At 51.3% G+C, this 20798-nt stretch overlaps 9 protein-coding genes across 9 annotated transcripts; 6 read left to right on the top strand and 3 right to left on the bottom strand.

Annotated features, from left to right (window-relative positions):
* Window positions 1–10: 10 nt before the first annotated feature.
* N7510_001091 (uncharacterized protein) lies at window positions 11–199 on the bottom strand (the record flags this gene model as incomplete). The annotated part of the gene is made up of 1 exon (XM_056973018.1): window positions 11–199. The coding sequence occupies one exon, from the start codon at window positions 197–199 to the stop codon at window positions 11–13; it is 189 nt and encodes a 62-aa protein (XP_056838135.1).
* A 437-nt stretch (window positions 200–636) lies between these two features.
* Window positions 637–3899, top strand: N7510_001090 (glycine decarboxylase subunit P; the record flags this gene model as incomplete). The annotated part of the gene is made up of 2 exons (XM_056973017.1): window positions 637–3784; window positions 3844–3899. The coding sequence occupies 2 exons, from the start codon at window positions 637–639 to the stop codon at window positions 3897–3899; spliced, it is 3204 nt and encodes a 1067-aa protein (XP_056838134.1).
* A 639-nt stretch (window positions 3900–4538) lies between these two features.
* Window positions 4539–6140, top strand: N7510_001089 (uncharacterized protein; the record flags this gene model as incomplete). The annotated part of the gene is made up of 1 exon (XM_056973016.1): window positions 4539–6140. The coding sequence occupies one exon, from the start codon at window positions 4539–4541 to the stop codon at window positions 6138–6140; it is 1602 nt and encodes a 533-aa protein (XP_056838133.1).
* Window positions 6141–7290: 1150 nt separating this feature from the next.
* Window positions 7291–9095, top strand: N7510_001088 (putative serine peptidase, family S28; the record flags this gene model as incomplete). Its single annotated transcript, XM_056973015.1, has 3 exons — window positions 7291–7515; window positions 7568–7785; window positions 7835–9095. The coding sequence occupies 3 exons, from the start codon at window positions 7291–7293 to the stop codon at window positions 9093–9095; spliced, it is 1704 nt and encodes a 567-aa protein (XP_056838132.1).
* Window positions 9096–9387: 292 nt separating this feature from the next.
* On the top strand, window positions 9388–10941 carry N7510_001087 (cytochrome P450; the record flags this gene model as incomplete). Its single annotated transcript, XM_056973014.1, has 1 exon — window positions 9388–10941. The coding sequence occupies one exon, from the start codon at window positions 9388–9390 to the stop codon at window positions 10939–10941; it is 1554 nt and encodes a 517-aa protein (XP_056838131.1).
* Window positions 10942–11056: 115 nt separating this feature from the next.
* N7510_001086 (uncharacterized protein) lies at window positions 11057–12528 on the bottom strand (the record flags this gene model as incomplete). The annotated part of the gene is made up of 2 exons (XM_056973013.1): window positions 11057–12374; window positions 12500–12528. The coding sequence occupies 2 exons, from the start codon at window positions 12526–12528 to the stop codon at window positions 11057–11059; spliced, it is 1347 nt and encodes a 448-aa protein (XP_056838130.1).
* Window positions 12529–14356: 1828 nt separating this feature from the next.
* On the top strand, window positions 14357–15629 carry N7510_001085 (uncharacterized protein; the record flags this gene model as incomplete). The annotated part of the gene is made up of 4 exons (XM_056973012.1): window positions 14357–14527; window positions 14610–14717; window positions 14775–15154; window positions 15209–15629. The coding sequence occupies 4 exons, from the start codon at window positions 14357–14359 to the stop codon at window positions 15627–15629; spliced, it is 1080 nt and encodes a 359-aa protein (XP_056838129.1).
* Window positions 15630–16029: 400 nt separating this feature from the next.
* N7510_001084 (putative MFS monocarboxylate transporter) lies at window positions 16030–17546 on the bottom strand (the record flags this gene model as incomplete). The annotated part of the gene is made up of 5 exons (XM_056973011.1): window positions 16030–16183; window positions 16243–16340; window positions 16396–17190; window positions 17231–17467; window positions 17508–17546. 5 exons carry the CDS (start codon window positions 17544–17546, stop codon window positions 16030–16032), a joined length of 1323 nt encoding a protein of 440 aa, XP_056838128.1.
* Window positions 17547–17968: 422 nt separating this feature from the next.
* On the top strand, window positions 17969–20144 carry N7510_001083 (transcriptional regulator family TF; the record flags this gene model as incomplete). The annotated part of the gene is made up of 2 exons (XM_056973010.1): window positions 17969–19017; window positions 19070–20144. The coding sequence occupies 2 exons, from the start codon at window positions 17969–17971 to the stop codon at window positions 20142–20144; spliced, it is 2124 nt and encodes a 707-aa protein (XP_056838127.1).
* Between the last annotated feature and the right edge of the window lie 654 nt (window positions 20145–20798).

The following is a 20798-nucleotide window of genomic DNA, read 5'->3' as shown; positions in this document are numbered from 1 at the left end:
GCAAGCGGTGCTAATTGGGAAGCATAGGTGTAACATCCTCATCATTCTGATAGTCCTGGTGCTGAGTGTGTGGTTTCGGCATTGTAACCGGCAGGCTGATCAAGGAAAGCGGGTCATTGAGGGCTCTCCGGACTTTCGCTATACCATTTGACATGGTGGCATCGGTGGTGTATCGTTCGAGGTGCACCGAGACATCCATGGATGGGAACAATCCCATGCATCGACCTCTTCACCCGACAGTTATTCCCAACTGGACTCAATAGTGAATACCATTGTCCTAGTCATCTAACGAGTAGTGGAGAAAGTAACTCTGGTTTCCCTTGAACGGCCGCTTTCCCACGGGAAAGTGCTCCGTCGGCGTATTCAGTACCGTATGGTGACACCATTACGCAGCGTTCATTCGTCCGATAACGCTGCTATCTGGTTTTCCGATACCGTTGCCCGCGCCCCGAGGTCAAACGAAAAAGAGGAACCAAGATTGGAACGAAGACAAGAAAAAAAGAAAAAGAGCTGCAAATCATAAATGGAATCTTTCTTCTTTTCATTCCTCTCGTTATCTTGTCTCCTTGAGCTGTGTTGAGTGCCCTCCTGGCTGCCGCTCTCTTCCTCCGACCTCATCCTAGCTCCTCTCCCAGCATGGCGGCATCCTGGTTTGCCCTGCGCGGTGGCCGCCAGCTCGTGCTGCGGTCGCGTCTGCGCGCCGCCCCTTCCCCGGTCTCGCTGCGGACGGCATCGCTGTCGCCCTTCAACGCCTGCCGCCGCTGCCTGCACAACTCCTCGCAGCAACAGCCGTCTCCCTCGACTCGCCGAGGAGTGTACACTAGCACTGTCGCCGACCATGGCGACCCCCACCCCCAGGATATCTTCCAGCCCCTCGACACCTTCCCCCGCCGCCATATTGGTCCGTCTCCCGATGCGGCCGGCGAGATGCTGGCCGTCCTGGACCCTCCGGCGGCTTCGCTGGACGAATTCGTCAAGCAAGTCCTGCCGGCGGACGTGATGTCTAAGAAGGACCTGAAGGTCACCCAGCCCCACGCCGATATCAGCCTGTACCGTTCCCCCGTGCAAGGTGGCCTGGGCGAAACCGATATGCTCAAGCTGTTGGACACCTACCGCAAGAACATTGATGTCTCCGGCAAGACGTATATTGGCACCGGCTACTACCCGACCATCGTGCCTCCGGTCATTCTCCGCAATGTGCTCGAGAACCCGGCTTGGTACACTAGCTACACGCCCTACCAGCCGGAGATCAGCCAGGGCCGTCTGGAGTCTTTGCTGAATTTTCAGACCCTGACTGCCGATCTGACCGGTCTTCCGTTTGCCAATGCCTCGGTTCTGGATGAGGCGACCGCCGCCGCCGAGGCCATGACCATGTCCTTTGCCACCATGCCGGCCTCGAAGCAGAAGAAGGCCGAGAAGTCGTTCGTTGTTTCGCACCTGTGCCATCCGCAGACCATTGCCGTGATGAAATCGCGTGCGGAGGGCTTTGGCATCAACCTGGTGGTTGGTGACATTCTGGCGGATAACTTCAAGCTAGTCAAGGACCAGGGTGACCACCTGATTGGTGTTCTGGCTCAGTACCCCGACACCGAGGGTGGTATCTTCGATTTCCAGTCCCTGAGTGATTCTATCCACGGCCAGGGCGGTACCTTCAGCGTGGCTACGGATCTGCTGGCTTTGACTGTCCTGAAGGCACCCGGCGAGTTCGGTGCTGATATCGCGTTCGGTAGCGCCCAGCGATTGGGTGTTCCCATGGGCTTCGGTGGCCCGCACGCTGCATTCTTCGCTTGCGCCGACAAGTACAAGCGCAAGGTTCCCGGCCGTGTAGTCGGAGTTTCCAAGGACCGCCTTGGTAATCGCGCTCTCCGGCTGGCTCTGCAGACTCGCGAACAGCACATTCGTCGCGAGAAGGCTACTAGCAACATCTGCACAGCCCAGGCTCTGCTCGCCAACATGACATCCATGTATGCCATCTATCACGGTCCCACTGGTCTCAAGTCCATCGCTCAGCGCATCATGTCCATGACCACTCTGCTTCGCGAGAAGCTCGTCGCCATGGGATACAATGCTCCCGCGAGCTCCAACGCTACTGATGCCGGTGTTGTTTTTGATACCCTGGCCGTTGAACTTCCCAGTGCTGCCGAGGCCGATGCCATCATGGCCGAGGCTCGCGCTCAAAAGATCTTCCTACGTCGCTTGGGTGGCAACAAGGTTGGCCTGTCGCTCGATGAGACTGTCGGCCGGGAAGAGGTCAAGGGTGTCCTGGATGTCTTCGCTGCTCACAAGTCTCTCGCCCCTGTCGAAGTTGATGGCACTCTCGGCCTCGCATCTGTGCCGGCCAGCCTGGAGCGCACTTCGCCCTACCTGACCCATCCTGTTTTCAACACCTACCATTCCGAGACTGAGATGCTGCGGTACATCCGCCACCTCGAGTCGAAGGATCTCTCTTTGGCCCACTCCATGATCCCTCTGGGCTCTTGCACCATGAAGCTCAACGCTACCACAGAGATGATCCCTGTCTCCTGGCCGGAGTTCTCCCAGATGCATCCGTTTGCGCCTGCTGATGTGGCCAGGGGCTACACGCAGATGATCGATGATTTGGAGCAGCAGCTGGCCGACATCACCGGTATGGCCGAGGTCACTGTGCAGCCCAACTCGGGTGCGCAAGGTGAGTTCGCCGGTCTGCGCGTCATCAAAAAGTACCAGGAGGCTCAGGGCGACTCCAAGCGCAACATCTGCCTGATCCCTGTCTCCGCCCACGGCACCAACCCTGCCAGTGCCGCCATGGCCGGCATGCGGGTTGTCACGGTCAAGTGTGACACCAAGACCGGCAACCTGGATCTCGCGGACCTACAGGCCAAGTGCGAGAAGCACAAGGACGAACTGGCCGCGTTCATGGTCACCTACCCCAGTACCTTTGGTGTGTACGAGCCTGGTGTCAAGGAGGCCTGTCGACTAGTGCACGCGAACGGCGGCCAGGTCTACATGGACGGCGCCAACATGAATGCTCAGATCGGTCTTTGCTCCCCCGGCGAGATCGGCGCTGATGTGTGCCACCTGAACCTGCACAAAACCTTCTGTATCCCTCACGGTGGCGGTGGCCCTGGTGTCGGTCCTATCGGTGTGGCTGAGCACCTGCGTCCGTTCCTGCCCTCGCACCCGACCAGCGAGTATCTGCAGTCCAAGCGTGGTGACAATTCATCGCCGCCCATCAGCGCCGCTCCCTGGGGCAGTGCCAGTATCCTTCCCATCACCTTCAATTACATCAACATGATGGGTGACCGCGGACTCACACACGCCACCAAGATCACTCTGCTGAACGCCAACTACATCCTCTCGCGCCTGAAGCCCCACTACCCAATCCTGTACACCAACGACCACGGCCGCTGCGCACACGAGTTCATCCTCGACGTGCGCGGCTTCAAGGAGACCTGCGGTGTCGAGGCCATTGATATCGCCAAGCGCCTGCAGGACTACGGCTTCCACGCCCCAACCATGTCCTGGCCCGTCGCCAACACGTTGATGATCGAGCCCACCGAGTCCGAGAACAAGGATGAGCTCGACCGTTTCTGTGACGCGTTGATCTCCATCCGCCACGAGATCGCCCAGGTTGAGCGTGGCGAGCAGCCCAAGGAGGGCAACGTGCTCAAGATGGCGCCGCACACCCAGCGCGATTTGCTGTCGACCGAGTGGGACCGTCCGTACACGCGCGAGACCGCGGCGTACCCCTTGCCTTTGCTGCTGGAGAAGAAGTTCTGGCCGTCGGTGACGCGGGTTGATGATGGTATGTTCCTATCCCCTTCCTTTTCTTCTGGCTACCTGTGCTAACGTTTTTTTCCGTAGCCTTCGGTGACCAGAACCTGTTCTGCACTTGCGGCCCTGTCGAGGACACTGTATAGAGAAAGATCTACGATACCCACGCTGTTAATTCTGTGTATACGCGATTCAACATTTCTTATTTTTGATGATGACGATGGTTATTAGTTTTGATTAGAATAAAGGATTCAACATTATTTTCCATTGCCATCCATATCTTTCCAGTGCTATTAATACCACCTCGACGGTTTGTCGTTAGGGTTTAGAAGCCGCCGCCCAAGGGCTTATCAGGCCTCTTATCAGCCCGCGTACAGGATGTGACGGGTACCATTCCTTATCGTAGCGTAGTCCGAGTATAATACAGTAACACACTGTTCCATCGGAGACGGCCGATCCCCGAGACCAGGCACAATCAATCACCTTCGCCCTGTTGATCCCACGTCCTTCCTCCCCAAAAACCTAGCAGAGCCGACGTTCAAATCAAGAAGGAACAGCCTGGACACTCCGCACATCGATATTGCTCTGTCCGTCGACATTCTCGTCCGCCCCTCGCGCTCGGGAAAGAGCATGAGAGCGGCAGAGAAGACATATATTGACCTGTCCGACTGCCCGGAAGAGAAACCAATCCTTCTGTCATTATTGCATGCCTGTCGCTAGTGGACCCTGATCTGCAGCTGCATCTAGACGCATCCTTCTAGACTTGTTCTATATCCACTTCTTACATGATGGCTGCATCACCTTACGACTTCACGGTTTACCGTGGCACGTTCATTCAATTGTCGCGCAACCCTGCAGCCGGCCAGAAACCCGTGCTGCTGAGAAACACCGGTGCGTTGTGGGTTTCTGCTGCTGATGGCCGCATTGCCGACTTCGATTGGCAGGCAACAGACGACAATGCCTTTCGGCGATTGATGGAGAAGCAAGGCTGGGTGGATGTGGACTCTCAAGTCAATGGCCATTCGGGCCAACAGACCAAAGTGAAAATTGTGACTGCCAGCGATGACCTGAATGAGTTCTTCTTCCCGGGTTTCATCGACACGCACATCCATGCGCCTCAATACCCCAACGCCGGGTTATTCGGCTCCTCTACTCTTCTCGACTGGCTGGAATCATACACGTTCCCGGTCGAGTCGGGGTTCGGGTCTCAATCCGACCACAAGGACGGCAAATTCAGTCCCAGAGATGCACCGGTTTCTGCCCAGCGCGTCTACGATCAAGTCGTTGCGCGCACGCTCTCCCACGGCACGACCTGCGCCTCATACTTTGCAACCGTGCATGTCCCCGCTACTAACGCTTTGGCTGCGCTGTGTTATACTCGCGGCCAGCGCGCTTTCATCGGCAGAGTATGCATGGACAATCCGGATTTCTGCCCGGCCTACTACAAGGATCTCTCCGCTGCAGACTCTCTATCCGCGACGAAGTCTACGATCGAGTACATCCACACCCTTGACCCCAAGGGCAGTCTCATCAAGCCAATTGTGACCCCGCGCTTCGTGCCTACCTGCACGCGACCCGCTCTCGAGGACCTGGGCAAGCTCGCTGCGGCGTATAGCCCACCACTGCACATCCAGACTCACATCTCCGAAAACAAGAACGAAGTTGCTCTCGTCAAGGAACTATTCCCTGAGTGTGTAAGCTACGCGGCTGTCTACGACGAATATAAGCTTCTCACGCCGCGGACAATTCTCGCGCACGCAGTCCATCTCACACCAGACGAGCGCGCTCTGGTTCGTCAGCGGGACGCTAAGATCTCGCACTGTCCCGCCTCCAACTCGGCCCTTGGATCAGGCATCGCTCCTGTTCGCGCCTATATCGACGAAGGTGTGACTGTTGGCCTTGGGACGGACGTGAGTGGGGGCTACAGCCCCAGTATCCTGGAGGCAGCCCGACAGGCCTGTCTTGCCTCGAGGCTGTTGGGTCATACGGCCGATTTTCAAGCAGAGACATGTACAAACTCGCACCCCAAGTCGGATGGGAGAGAAAAACTGTCTATTGAAGAAAGTTTGTACCTTGCTACGCGCGGCGGCGCAGCCGTCGTTGACATGGCGAATGATATTGGCGGCTTTGAAAAGGGCATGATATGGGACACGCAGCTGATTCAACTAGGTAGCGTGAAGGAGGCTGATCGGAGCCCGCTCGACTCCGCTGTGGAGAGTAGCCATGGAACTGGTCAGAGCCTTGTGCAGCCTGGTCCGATGGGTAATGTCGATCTCTTTGGCAAGGAGACTTGGGAGGAGAAGATCCAAAAGTGGGTTTGGAGCGGAGATGATCGCAACGTGAGATCTGTCTGGGTTGGGGGGAGGTTGGTGCATTCCCGGGGTTGATATTGATTTTCAGCGACTTTTCGTCTCGCCCTGTTCAGATTTCGAAGAAAGATATACATCATTATAGAACAATTGGACTGTTTGGAAGTTCATTCTATCATATCATATCAGTAATAGTGGACTGGAAGCTCACACAGTGAAGCCAGGACTGAAAAAGAAGGTGATGAAGCCATGGTTCGCGCATGAGGAAAATCCGGCCAAGAACCATCGCTGCAGCCTAGTTTGCGAAGGCACCCACTCGGAACGCGTTTAATTAAGAGCAGTAATTTTGTTGGAATTGTTGTCTCACGCTGGGCGCTGCACATTTCCGGCCGGCTAAACGCATTCCAATCAATCCTGATCGCCGCACTCAGCCGCCATCCCTTGATGGCGCCGAAGATTCCAGGAATGGCGAAACCCCTGTTTACTGATTCACCGATAACACTTATCTGGTTCGTGTTGTGGATCGGTTTAATTGCGGGATCTAGAAAGCTGGCAGAAAATGCAGAAGAACAATATCAATGGCGTTCCATTGTTCTGTTTGTCAGATAATAGTAAATTAATCTCCGCCTCGAACATGCAATTAGACAAGCGAGAACACATAGGCACGAAACATACTTCTGGTTTCGGAAGCCTGTTTGTTCAACTCCCCGTTCCGGAAAGAGTAAACATCAACAAAACATTCTCAGTCTCATGAAAACTACGGCTTTGAATTGACTGTAAATGATGTTGTCCTAAATTCCCCGACCATGGTCCATAATTGTCATCTAGATGGCTGCCTGTGCAACCAAAGGCCGACGGCGACCGACGGGCAGAAACCAATGGTGTGTAAAACGATCTCACAAAAATGGTTCGAGGTGCCTCTTCTCTGCAGACCCTGGTGAGGTGTTACATCGAACGCCAGAGCCACGCGCAGAGATTCTAGGCGTAGACCCACCGGTGCCGCACGCAATGGATCTGTCTCGGATGTGCCTGGCAGGCCCAAGTGGCCCGATTAGGATCGTCGAACCCACTCGGGGTGCCCGCAGCAGCTTCACGAATGCAAACATTCATAGTATTGTCCCCGATTGTTCTCGGAACCGCGGTGAATGCCTTGCCCATCTTGTGATGTGTTTATATACGGCATGTTCTCGTCCATGATGATCGTCTGGAAATCATCTCGACTTCAGCCATGCATTCCTCGTTCATCAGTCTGGCGACTCTGACTCTGGCGGTGTTGTCGGGCACAGTGGCCGGCCTGGGGTTGTCTGCCGCTTCGTTTAGCAAGGACTTGTCGCTTGCTTCTCAGTTGGGTATTAGCCCTGATCTTTTTATGAAATATGGAAACCGTGAACGGGTGCATCTGCCCATGTTTATGGGTCGGACAAAGGCCGCGGTTGCTACGGAATGGACGACGGTGAATTTAATTAGGGTACAGAGGTTGAACAACTATTCTGATGCCATTGCAGATTCCCATTGACCACGAGGACGAGTCTGTCGGCACCTACCAGAACCGTTACTGGGTCAGCGAGCACTACTATCAGCCGGGAGGACCGATCTTCGTGTACGATGTAGGCGAAGCAAGTGCTGAGAACTCGGCGATGGCATATCTGGCTGCCAACAAGACCTCGTTTTTCTCGGAGATTTTGGAGGAATTCAATGGCATGGGCATCGTCTGGGAACATCGGTCTGCTCACCTGGCCGCTGTTCAGATATCTGGGCTAACACAGCAGTAGATACTATGGAGAATCTCTGCCATTCCCTATTAGCAACAGCACTCCGCCTGAGCACTTCAAATACCTGACCACCGAGCAAGCTCTGGCGGATATCCCATACTTTGCCCAGAACTTCACTCGCAACGGCCAGCAGCTGTCGCCGGACACAACGCCTTGGGTCATGGTCGGAGGCTCTTACTCAGGTATTCGATCAGCCTTCACGCGTGACCAATACCCGGATACTATCTTCGCTTCCTATGCTTCCTCAGCGCCAGTGGAGGCTCGTATTGACATGAGTATCTATTTCGACCAGGTCTATGCTGGAATGCTTGGGTACGGACACGAGAACTGCGCCAATGACATCAAAGCCGCGCTGAAGTACATCGATGAAGAGCTATCCAGGGATGAGACGTCGGCTGCAAACATCAAGACGATCTTCTTCGGAGCCGGGGCCGAGGAGAACAACAATGGCGACTTCAGTGCAGCGCTGGCAGGCATCTACGGCTATTGGCAAGCCTACGGCATGGGTGGCGGCGAGGGCAGTCTGGGCTCTTTTTGCGAATGGCTAGAAACCGATCCAGATACCAACAGTATCGCCGGACCAGAAGGGTTTGCATCTAGCCGAGGCAATGAGTACGTTGCAATGCGGTATGCCTCGTGGCCGGTCTTCACTAAGCTGATCAACTTCAACTACAACACAAATTGTGACGGGCTGAACACGACACAGCCGCTGTCGTGTGTACTGAACCCGCCTTCCACCACTCCGGATGATATCAGTTGGACTTGGCAGTTCTGCTCCGAGTGGGGATACTTCCAGAGCGATAACCTCGGTCCTCACTCTCTGCTGTCCCAGTACCAGTCGCTGGAGTACTGGTTGTACACCTGTCACCGCCAGTTCCCGGACGGCATTGCGTCTGGTCTTCTCCCAAAACAGCCCCAGACGGATGCGTTGAACAAGCGGACTGGCGGCTGGACGATCCGCCCGTCCAATGTGTACTGGAGCGGCGGCCAATTCGACCCGTGGCGGACCCTGTCTCCCCTCGCCACGGAAAGTTGGGCCCCACAGGGCGTTACATTCTCCACGGATATTCCTCAGTGCAATGTGAAGACGGGTGAGGACACTCTGTTTGGGTATATCATGCCTAACGCGGAGCACTGCTTTGACTTTGACCCCAACTTTGAGCCGGGCAATGCGTCGCGCAGTCTGTTCTACCGAGCCTTGGGGGAATGGCTACCCTGTTTTGAGCCCCGCACCAAGAGCCACGGAGACGGGAATGCATAGTCGGGGAACTGGAGCAGTGGGTGGGTATGGGGGTTGAAGAGAGCCTGAGTCCGTCAGTCAGCAGTCGGAGTTCGGGGGGATTCTTCAATACATATTTGTGCATAGTTTGTTTGTAGCTAAACCCGATTCAGACCAGCTTGCGAGCTGTCTCACGTGCGCTACCGAGGCCTTTGATCCACTCCCCGCTTGCCGCATCATCTGCAATGACGATATGTAACAAACAATGATATATAGTTCGGACGCCTAGGGACAGTCCGGGGTCGAGGTTACACACATCTGGTATCACCTCACCATGTTGGCCACGCCCCTTGTCGCCCTGGTCGCCGCCTTGTACGCGACCTTCCTGACCATCAACTATTTTGTCCAATTATATCATCACCGCCGGAATGCGAAAGCCCTGCACTGCAAGCCTTCCACCCCCGGCGACACCTCATTATGGGGGATTCCGGCCTTTCTCCGCCTCACCAAAGCCGTGCGTGAGAAGCGCTGGATCGAGCATGTCGCGTCCCAGTACGCCGTCTACGGTTACACGTTCCACCTGCGCTTCCTCTCGCGGAGTATGCTCTCAACCATTGAGCCGGAGAATGTCAAGGCAATTCTAGCGACTCAGTTCCAGGATTTTAGCTTGGGGACTCGCCACGAGCAGTTCTATCCCTTCCTCGGAGACGGCATTTTTACGCTCGATGGTGCCGGGTGGACGCATGCTCGTGGACTGCTGCGACCGCAGTTTACAAGAGATCAAGTCGCAGATCTAGCCCTTCTGGACGACCACATTACCAACCTCATTGATCTGATCCCCAAAGATCGGAGCAGCTTCGACATCCAGCGCCTGTTCTTCCTGTTGACCCTCGACTCGGCCACTCACTTCCTATTCGGTGAATCGGTTGGCTGCATGTCTCCGCCGGGCCAGACCACTAGTGTTCTGGAGAAATACTCTGTCGGCAATGCCGCAGGTTTTGCGGAGGCTTTCAATACCGCGCAAGATTGGCTCTCCGCCCGCACGCGCGCTCAAAGTCTGTACTGGGTCGTCAACCCCAAAGAGTTTCGCGATGCTGTTCACAAAGTGCACGAGGTCGTCGACCACTATGTCAACATCGCCCTTGAATCCAAGCGTCACCCGGAATCGAAGGATCCCAATGGTCGCTACATTTTCCTCGAGGCGCTGGCTGCACAGACCGACAACCCAAAGATGCTCCGCGACAACATGCTCAATATCCTGCTTGCCGGTCGCGATACCACCGCCAGCTTGCTGAGCTCTGTTTTCTTCTATCTGGCACGCCACCCGAACGTCTGGAGTCGTCTCCGCCGCGAGATTGTTGATATGTTCGGTGATAGCAAGAACCCTCGGGAAATCACTCAGACGAAGCTGAAGGATATTCCCTATCTGCGATATGTACTGAACGAAACTCTCCGTCTCCAACCTCCCGTGCCCGCCAACTTCCGCGTCGCAACCAAGGATACCTCCCTTCCCGTCGGAGGTGGGCCTGACCAGCGGTCTCCCATTTATATCAAGAAGGGAACCATGGTCATGTATAATGTCTACGCGATGCACCGCCGCACCGACTTCTGGGGCGCCGACGCGCGCCTCTTCCGGCCAGAGCGCTGGGAGGAGAACGCTAAGCATGGATGGGAGTATTTGCCCTTCAACGGCGGGCCACGCATCTGCCTTGGTCAGCAATACGCCCTCACAGAAGCCAGTTACACAGTGGTCCGCCTCATGCAGCACTTTGACTCCCTTGAAAATGCGGATCCGCACCCCCGCCAGGAACCTATCAAGCAATCGAATTTGACGATGATGCATGATTTGGGTGTGCCCGTCAAGTTATATGCGTCGGATGAGATTTAGATCATGAAAATTTGTATTCGGTCTCTGGCCATTATGTGTTTATGGAATTGCAAATAGCAGAAGTTCAGCGAATGAAATGTTTTTATAATGTTATTTCGTATCTCGCATTTATCCTTCACGCAGCGAATCCATAGCTTCCCAGCATGGCATATATATTCCACGGATCAATTTTCATTTGGGACTCCAATAGCTTTACCAAGACCGACGAGTTGTGAAGACCAAAGTGGGCGTGAATATGACGCAGTTGCTGCATTATCCAAGCTCTTTGCTTCAGAGAAGCCCATCTTGATCGTCCAGCAACATAGAGAGGGAAAAGAAGCCGCTGGCAGTCAAGAGTTTGGGTTGGTGAATGCTGCTGAGGTCTTGTGGAGAATTGACATTGGCAGCGCACGTATTGCGGAATACTGGCACATATGTCATCGATTAATGATGTGATTGCACGGATAGCAGGCTCCTCGAAAAGTCGACTGTTAATACCATCTTGTTTCTGATAACTTTCTAGAAGAAATTCATTCAGAAGAATTCGGACTAGCCGTAGAGCATTCACCATTTGGGTGACGTGGCGATCTCGGTAGAATAGCAGCCGACTGGGGATCTCGAGAGACATGTCTAGAACGTGTACCTCGGGCTCCCAACCCTTTGGCATATTCTGGGACAGATCCAAAAGTCTCTGGTCAATATCTTGGGCGACGAAAATGTACTTCGGTATAGTCCAAACTGATTTTTGGAGTGCCTCGCGAAAGGCTGCATATTCGATCATAATAGTAGCATGCTTCCATTTGGGGTCTTCAAGATTCATCTGTCGAGTAAGGTGTGCGCGCACTTCAATCAGCTGCTGCGGTACAGCAGTCGCGCTCGTCACACACGAGATAATGCAGTTGGTAACAAGCCGAGACAGAATGCGTAAGGACGGATAGTCTCGGAAATAATCTAGGCCCAAAGCCTGGATCAGGGCCAGCGACCCATCAATATGGCTGCGCCAAAACTCCACTTTACTGGGACCAGAATGAGTGATCTTTTCAAAGAGATCTAATAGCATAGTGCCCGTTAGCATGCTGTGCTTGGATGCTGCACCTGAAGATGGCAGAAGCGCCTTATTCATTAAACGCAGTGCAGTCGAGTATTGTGACCTGGCCCGACCCAAGATTGACGGTGAGTGCTGTAGGTGGGCCAGATATGCTAGGCTCACAGCATCCAGACTGGAAAGTAGATAGGATGGGGTAGTGACGGAGACGGGCGCGAGGAAATCCCAGCCGCGTAGGACGGGCGCGACGTAGTGGGCGAGGAATGCGTCGCGCGCTTGTGTCTCGATCGGCTGCTGCAGCGACCGAGGCAGAAAAACCCTGTGCTGGACGGATTTGGTTTCATCGTGGACGCGAAGCTGCTGCGTATCGCGATAGCCATGACAGACAACTTTGGCCCGGCGACATGGGCTACAAGCCTCTGGGCGGAAATCGCACTGTTCCAATGTTCAACTACTTCTGTTCTGTAAAAAAAAAAAAAAAAAGAGAGAGGGTCTGCTCTTACCTTTAAGCGCCGGATTCGACATCTCTCGCACGCTTTCGATGGCTTTCCGCGAAACACCATGGGCTTGCAACCGAGAGAGAGAGATCATCGGAGTCTGGTGATGCGATAGCTTGCTAACTAACGTTAACGTGATGGCCGACTATTATTAAGTGGTCCGGGGTTGCCACACGTTAAACCATTTTGGGATACCATTTCGACGCTTAGTGGGGTGCACAGGCAATGCGTATCATCCATTGGCTGATACCTAGCCTGCCCTGTTCTTCGCTATAGAGCTGCTAACAGCATGGAGTTAAGACATCTGGGATGGAGTGTAGAAATATTTGCTTCGTTCATTGCAATACAGAGAACAAAATTAAAACACAACTACTCCTATACCACATTTCACCTAAAATCAAAACAGTTGTCATTCCAGTACAAGACGTCCTGCTCATCAGAGCCACCGCAGATATCGGACGAGAGGAAAGAACGCGCTATAGGTATGCCTCTAGACCAGTTTATTGAGACAGCATGTAAGAGGATGGTGTCCGGCCAAGACCAGAACATCATTGGCGCCATGGGTCCAGCAGACACGGTTGATAAAAGGCGAACTGTATTCCGTAACTTGTCTAAATTTGTTCGAAGCCAACCGTAAATTCGAAGATTCCTGAGTAGACCCAAATGGATCGTTGGAACATATTCAAATTGATTTCACGGGCCATATCTGGATAGGATGGTAGCGCACAATGACGATTCACCAGGCATTTTTGCGCTCGTGACTCGAGAAGTATTGGGCCGGATAGCCACCGCCAATATTTACGAGTCGGAATACAATTTTTGGCCCACAGTAGTAATTGGTTAAAATTATTCGAATCCAAGCCTTCTTCAACGCCGTTCTTCACCAACAGCCACACCGGCCCCACTAACTAATTACTGTGCAGCGTTTATACAACATGCAGGGGCCAAAAGTAGCTCCGCCAATCATTTGAATATTAACTCGACGTTTTGTGCCAGCCATGGAAGTCGACAAAGCCATGCCTATGTGCGGGGAACGCCAGCACTGTAAGTCCCTTGTTTCTGAGAAAGGCCGGCAAACCGGCGCTTTACTCCGTCAAGCTTTAAGCCACAACCATGACTTGTCCCAGTCAAGATGACACATGCTACATATGGCTTAGGTTGCCGTATAGCACTATGTACTAACTAGCAGTCCGACTTGTGAGTTGAATTGACACTCAGTAAAGCAACTCGGAGATTATGTTTTGCTAAGAATTGGGAGCTGCATAGGGGCAGACCCACTTACACCTTTTGCCAAGCAACCATTTTTGGTATTTTGCCAACAATCGCCATGTGACAAGATTTAGGAGATAGTGAGCCACAACCTCGGGACGAGGATTTTCACAACCCTTACCTAGTACTATTGTCTCTATGGTTCGAGCGTCGGCCACGAGAGGGTTGTCGATTGCCACTAGCCTCAAGCAGGAATCGGGATCGAATATCCTGCTCAACAGTCTTCCATACAAGATGGGGGCGGGTGGAGAAATCCCACGAGGTGGAGCGCTGCTTTGTTAACCGGACACCTCCTTTTCCAGGGACGGGAAAGGTTAGAACTGTAACTCCCCTCCTATCCAGTGACTGCGCGTGCTGTGTCCCGCCGCTCCGGTTAGTTCCTTCCGAGCGCGCCTCAAGAACGCTGCTCTAACTTGTTGGTGTCTAGTTCGCTATGAAGTCATGCTAGCGACCCTAAGTAACAAATACCACCCTTCACTATTATTATTAACAATTTTACTAACCGTTATTATTGATTTGACTTTCATTATTCTTTTTCTTGCCTACTTTTCCTCGTTTCGACTGGCAAATATTCCCAGACTAGAATGTAATTCGCCCTGCATCTCTTCTCCACGCCATCCCCGCCATGGCTGCTCTGACGCCAGCCTATCTGGCACAGAACGACTCAGGGGGTACCTTCCCTGCGGTGATCATAATGACCGTGCTCGCCTTCGTCGTCGTGCTTTTGCGCGTCGCATCAAGGGTCTACGCCAAGGTTAATTTCTGGTGGGATGACTGGACTATTTTTGCAGCCATGGTATGATTGCCTTTGTCGCTATCGCATCGCAATTGGGCGGAGGCTTATATTTCATGGGTTTGACTAACATTTGCCGAACCAGGTCTGCGAGCTTTCACTCAGCATCGGCATCCTCTACGCAGACAAATACCTGGATGCGGGCCACCATATCCAAGCCCTTACTCCGTGGCAGCGCACCGAAACTGCCAAGGTAAACTCCAATTAGTTTCAATTGGTAACAAAAGCTAATTATCTATTCATGTTTTAGAACCTCATTGCCTTCCAACAAGTCTACTTTCTTACACAGACGGTCACGAAAGTCTCAGTACTACTCCTATACTACCGTGTGTTTAGCGTCCATCCCCGGTTCCGCATTGCCGCATATATTGCTGGCGGTATCGTGATTGCCTGGTGGATATCATGCTTCTTTGCGACTATGTTCACCTGCATTCCGCTTAAGGCACTCTGGGACACGTCGATAAAGAACAAGACTTGCATCGACATGCGCAAATTCGGAATTGCAAATGGTAGCTTCAACATGATAACGGATATCATGGTTGTTGCGCTCAGCGTGCCGATGGTCTGGTCATTACAACTCTCGCGGAGAAAAAAGATTCTGATCTCGGGTGCCTTCGGCATGGGTACTTTGTATGATTCTTCTTGTTTTTGTTTGATATATACCTGCTAACCTTTATCATACAGTGTTTGTGTCATCTCTGTTGTCCGCCTCAGCTGCTTCCCCGGATTTGACATGTCGGATCCCAGTTATGGCGTCGCTCGCGTCTCCCTATGGACCAGCGTCGAGTCCTGTTGTTCTATTATCGCTGCCTGCCTTCCGACCCTGGGACCACTCATAATTTCGGTCTTCCGCTTGCAAAATTCGCAATACAACAAGGAATCAACATCCTCAGGCAGTCAACCGAACAGAAAACGCAGAGACATTCCCATACCTGATCTAGACGGCCCGACTACGCACTTTAGAGGGACTGGTTCATTGAACCTAGCTGGTCGGCCACGGATCCGTGACTCCCTAAGTCCAGAAGGAAAATTCTATCGTTTGGATAATGAGAATGATGACTCTGTTGCATTACGGGATTTGTCTCCGGAAGGATCAAGAGCATGAGTTACAGATATATACCCAGTTAGGAGGCATGGACTCGGCGTTATTTTGTGCATTGGTAAATTTATTCTGGTACAACGGAATGTTTCAGATTGCTTTATGGGACTGTCTATGCTTTACAGACAAATTGTATAATAGTTGTAGAGCAATTGCTTTCATGGCATGGCTTTCATCTTCGAAAAACACGTATGAATGTCGCGCATCCCCACTAAGATGCTGCTGCCCCGCACCCCTAGGGTTCTGCAACTCGTCAAAGGTTGAAAAACTGCGAAAACCACTTCATGCAAAATAGGTTCTCTTCAGTGGCACCTGCCTCGAATTTGAAAATCATATAAGTCTATTTGAAAGGCGAATCTATACTGGGAACCACTGAAACCGAATGTGACAACCTTAAACGCCCATGTTAAATTATAGCTCGAAGCCGTCGGTTTTGGGCCAGACGGGAGGCTATTAAAAGCACGCCGCCTAGTATTAATGACACCCCTGAATACAAAGACAGCGAAAGGTAACTGTATTTTCCGGCAAGTGCACCGCTTATAGGAACACCAGCCATGGCCCTGAGGAACGCAGATTAGTTTAGTTTGGTTAGTAGTCAAATAGGAAAGACATGACATACGACAGTGCTGTGGAACCGACAACGCTCCCAATTGCCAAACCAATTGTATCGGGAGTCGCTATCTGGGCGGCACAAGCTTGCTGAAGTGAAAGAATGGCCTATCTCTTTTTGTCAGCATTTTGAATTGAGATAGAGGGAATGAAATCGTCTCACCCCTGACGAAAATCCATATGCGGCTGACCAGATTACCAAACCAGCCACAGAAGACACCTGTGTCCAACACAGTGCAACGATTCCAGAAGATAGCGATGCCACAATGCAGCAATTGAACTTGCCGTACTTGTCGGCCAGAATGCCCGGGAGGATGCGACCGAAGAAGGAAGCGCCGTTCATGATCGAAACCGTGTAGAATGATAGACTTTGGGAAAATCCTCTGTGCACTGCATACGATGTGGTGTAGAAGAATGGGGAAAACATGCCAAAGTATGTGATAAACATGGCCAGACACAACAGTTGTAGGGGCCGTTGCTTGAATAGCTTCAATGCCTCTGCCTTATGATCTGGTTTAGGACCCTTCTCCTCTGTCTTGGGTTCGACGCTTCCAAGACCTGTTCCTTGCTCCATGCAATTACTTTCTGGTTTAGCAGGAGGCCTCGCTGAAATGCAAGAGAGCAGCAAGCACGGGAGCATTATAAACCCAACGATTCGCATGGTCCACGGAAAGCCGATGCGAGGGTTGTGGAGTAGTTTGTCAATGGCAATCGGCCATACCACCCCGCCCAGCGATGATCCGGCAATGACAATTCCCATGGCTGCGGCACGTTTGCGCTTGATATACTGCCCTACCAGAGCCAGCATGGGCCAGGTCACCAGCGCCATGCTAATTCCCAGGAGAATACCTTGAGCGAGCAGAAATTGGTAGAATTCTTTGCAAAGAGAAGTCATCATGACTGCGAACACGGTGCCAATTGCTCCTATATACAGCATAATCTGACAACCTCGTGATTTCTAGTAAGCTTTTGCTCATTGTAGATATTGAGCGACTTACCCCCGGACCGAAAATATCAAGCATAGCTCCAGACGCGACCGAAATCGCAAATAAGAAAAATATAGATATAGCTCCTATCCAAGCAATAGTTGATGATGATTTGTGAGCAAGTTGGACTGTCGCATAGTACTCTTCAAAGATTCCGAACGAGTTCAAAAAGCCCACTGTGCAAAAGAGACTTGTGAAAGCTCCGAAGATGACAAGCCATGCTCGTGACCTAAGATAACGTGCTTTCAGCTTATAATTATAATAATATTGTCATGATTACCGACAATACGTACGTATATTCGCTCGGCAATTTGTCTTCGGTCGACATTTTGATGTATTTAGTTGTTCGATGATGAAACAAGCAATCACGCCGCAATATTATGGACAGGGCTCTTCAGTCCGTTGATAGGTGTTTCTAATATCGGCAAAGTTGAATGTAGCGTATGATGATCCATATTTATATTCGAATGAATGTAAACAAAAAAAGCTGTCCGTCTCCGAGTCTTACGGAGACTCCGAAGTATTCTGGCTACGTAGTACATGAGACCCACTTTAACAGGTTAAGCCAATCACAGATGACTGGCCGGAGTATCCGCGGACCGTCCGGGCACTTATCACTTCCCGTGATTGCAGGCTCAGGAATGCTCTCCTTACGACTGGGAGATTCAGTTCGGTTCTTTGACGTGCGCTCTTTCTCTGGCCACACATCTTGAAAACTCTCGAGAATTCCCATGTTATCTGCAGAGAATCATGAAACGAAAATCAAGAGCCGATATCCCTTCGCCAGCAGTTCCTAAAAGACAGTCTAGACAGGACCCGGTCTCTTGCGAATCATGTCGGAAGAAAAAGTTGAAATGTGACCGGCAACTTCCGTGTAGTAGCTGCTCAGCGCGTGGGCTAGCCTGCAGCTATGAACCACGGGTAACGATGCCTATCGTCAAGCCTAGGGTGCAGGGGACTAGGCCTTCTCAAAACAATAATGAGATGTCTCTGCCACCTCAGACAAACCAAGATTCCGCTTCCCAGATTCAGGCTGGAAATGAACCCCTGATTACTGCAGATTGGCTTGAGAATATTGTCATGAGCCACCGTGTACCGACTGCTCTCCCACCGACTTTAAGAGAAGAATTTTCTCAACAACGTCATATTGACAATCGCCTTCAATCACAACGGCGCAACGGAATAACCAGTAGTTTACTAGCAATTATTCACAGTGGTCACCTTGCGTCTCGCGAAAAGCCGTCTACCATTCACTTGCCCTCTTATTTGCCGCCAAAGACGGAGACGATCAGTCTGTTCCGATACTACTGCAATTTTCTTGATTATCTATACCATTTGATAATCCCTGCTCGTGTGGAACGATCTATCGAGAACATCTACGAAAAGGTATCTCGTAATGAGTCAATCGATTTGAATCACTTAGCTCTGATATTCAGCATCATTTCCACATCCACTTTCTTCCAGCTGTTGACCGAAGCCTCTGAATATGCAGAAGTTTGCGGTCAAGAGCTTGCTTTTTTGACTGGTGCTGCATTAATACAAAGCAATCATATTGCAAATCCGACTGTCGAGGGTCTGCAAGCAACAATGATCCTTGGCCATCATTTACCCAGTATGAGCTCAAACCCGTCTGTCAGTGGCTTGTTTTTGCATGGATCATTGGTCAGCCAGGCAAAAAGCCTTGGATTGCATCTTTTGGACACTCCTCGGGCTATTCAAGAACGTGGAATAACTGGATTCGACAAAGTGGACGTTGAACTAAAGCGACGACTGTGGTGGGACCTAGTATCATATGAATGGTATGTTTCCCGAACAGAAACTATTACTTTTCACCTAATACAGGCACTATAGGTTGCTAGGTTTTCTTAGTGGGCCCCAGGAGTGGACATACACTATCCATATGCATCACATGAACGTTCGAGAGCCATTGAATCTCGACGATGATGATCTCGAGCAAAACGACAACGGAATGCCTCTCTGCACGCCAACTTCCATGTCCTACACCCTTCAAAGACTAAAGCTAGCTGTTATATGCCGTCAAATTGTGGATGAGACGGCATTCGAACATTTCCACGGGCAAGATGTACCCTACGACAAAATCCTTGACCTTGATCGCAGAATCCAGCAAGCATACGCTGAAGTTCCCAACTTTTTCCGTTTTGATCAGTCATCCCGACGCGAATTTATTTCCTTCTATCGCGAGCGGCCGACTATTGCCTATCAAAGGGCTCTGCTGCAACAAGGGTATCATTCTCGGCTCTGTCGTTTGCACCGCCATTACTTTGTTCGAGGTTCAAAAGACCCCAGATATTCCTATTCGCATGTCGTGTGTCTTCAGTCTGCGCGAAAAGTGCTGGAGGTAAAGCGGATTATGGATGAAGAAGAGCCTCAATTTACCCCACATAGCTCAGTAGTGTGGTCAGTCATGCATCATGTTTTCATGGCTGCCGTTATTCTGCTGATAGATGTGTGCTTCAACTGGGATGATATCCTAGCCGAAAAAAGAAAGCAAGAAGTGCTTGACGCTTGTCGAACGCTAAACCGAGCTCAAAAGTCTTCTTCTATTGCGAAGGAAGGAATCAATGCCATGATGGCCATTCTACAAAGGCATTGGAAGCTGCAAAAGCGACCACTAGCTGGTGCTTTTCAATCTGAGCCTTCACCGATTCCGGTTCAGACTGCTCCTATTTCAAAACAACAACAGGCGACACTTTCAGGATCCAGGAAAGAAGTTTCAGATCAACCGGTTCAGAATGATTACTCGCAGCCAATTCTGGGTGTTGGAGTAGGTTCTGAGGCAATTTCAATGCATCTTGAGGATATTTGGTCTGAGATGTTGGAAGAAAGTGCTCAGGTTGAACTGGATACACCCGATTGGACAGATCTTTTGACCGAGTTGACCAACGCAACTTTGCCATGTGAATGAGTCGTTATATGGTTTTTTGTATAGACATCCTTCGAAGCCCCACTACCTGTCATGGCGCGTTGCTTTTAATCAAAATAGGCCCAAGCTTTCATAGTCAGACAATGGAAAATTACCACTTAACAATTGAAAATATGGCTTGTCTTACCATTTATCGATCTACAGATAGAAGTTCCAATTCTGACACCCAAAGTATCGCGGACCTTATCAAAAATGGAGAAGCCACGCGTATTAAGGTGTTCACAAACTGGCGGATGCTTTGGGATGGACTGATAAACTGGGAAGCTCTGTAGAATGAGGTTCTGGTGGCCAAATCCAATGAGTCCAAGTTTGACATTGGCACAAGCCTGCATGAAAGCATCGAAAAGACGGCAAGTCAGATGAAGCATAGAATTAAAACCACGTATGGACACAAGTGCATGGTGGAGAATCATCTTGGGAACAAGCTTAATATCTTGGACAAGGCACGTCGCTAAAGACTTTCGATGTACTCACTGTCAGACCCTAATATGAGAATTAGTTGGTAGACAACCAAGTGTGTTATTATTATTGGTTGAGTTGCAAGTAATTATTCCATAATGTCGTCACGAAAATCATTCGAAGTATTTCACAGAGTTTTGAGGTGATGCCATCATGAGGTGACTTCTGGTCCGATAC

This window comes from Penicillium lagena, assembly GCF_028827675.1.
Source record: "Penicillium lagena strain IBT 129212 chromosome Unknown utg000001l_segment0_segment0, whole genome shotgun sequence".
Taxonomy (NCBI): Eukaryota; Fungi; Ascomycota; class Eurotiomycetes; order Eurotiales; family Aspergillaceae; genus Penicillium; species Penicillium lagena.
The sequence above is the reverse complement of the archived record's forward strand: the minus strand, read 5'-3'. Positions and strand labels throughout refer to the sequence as shown.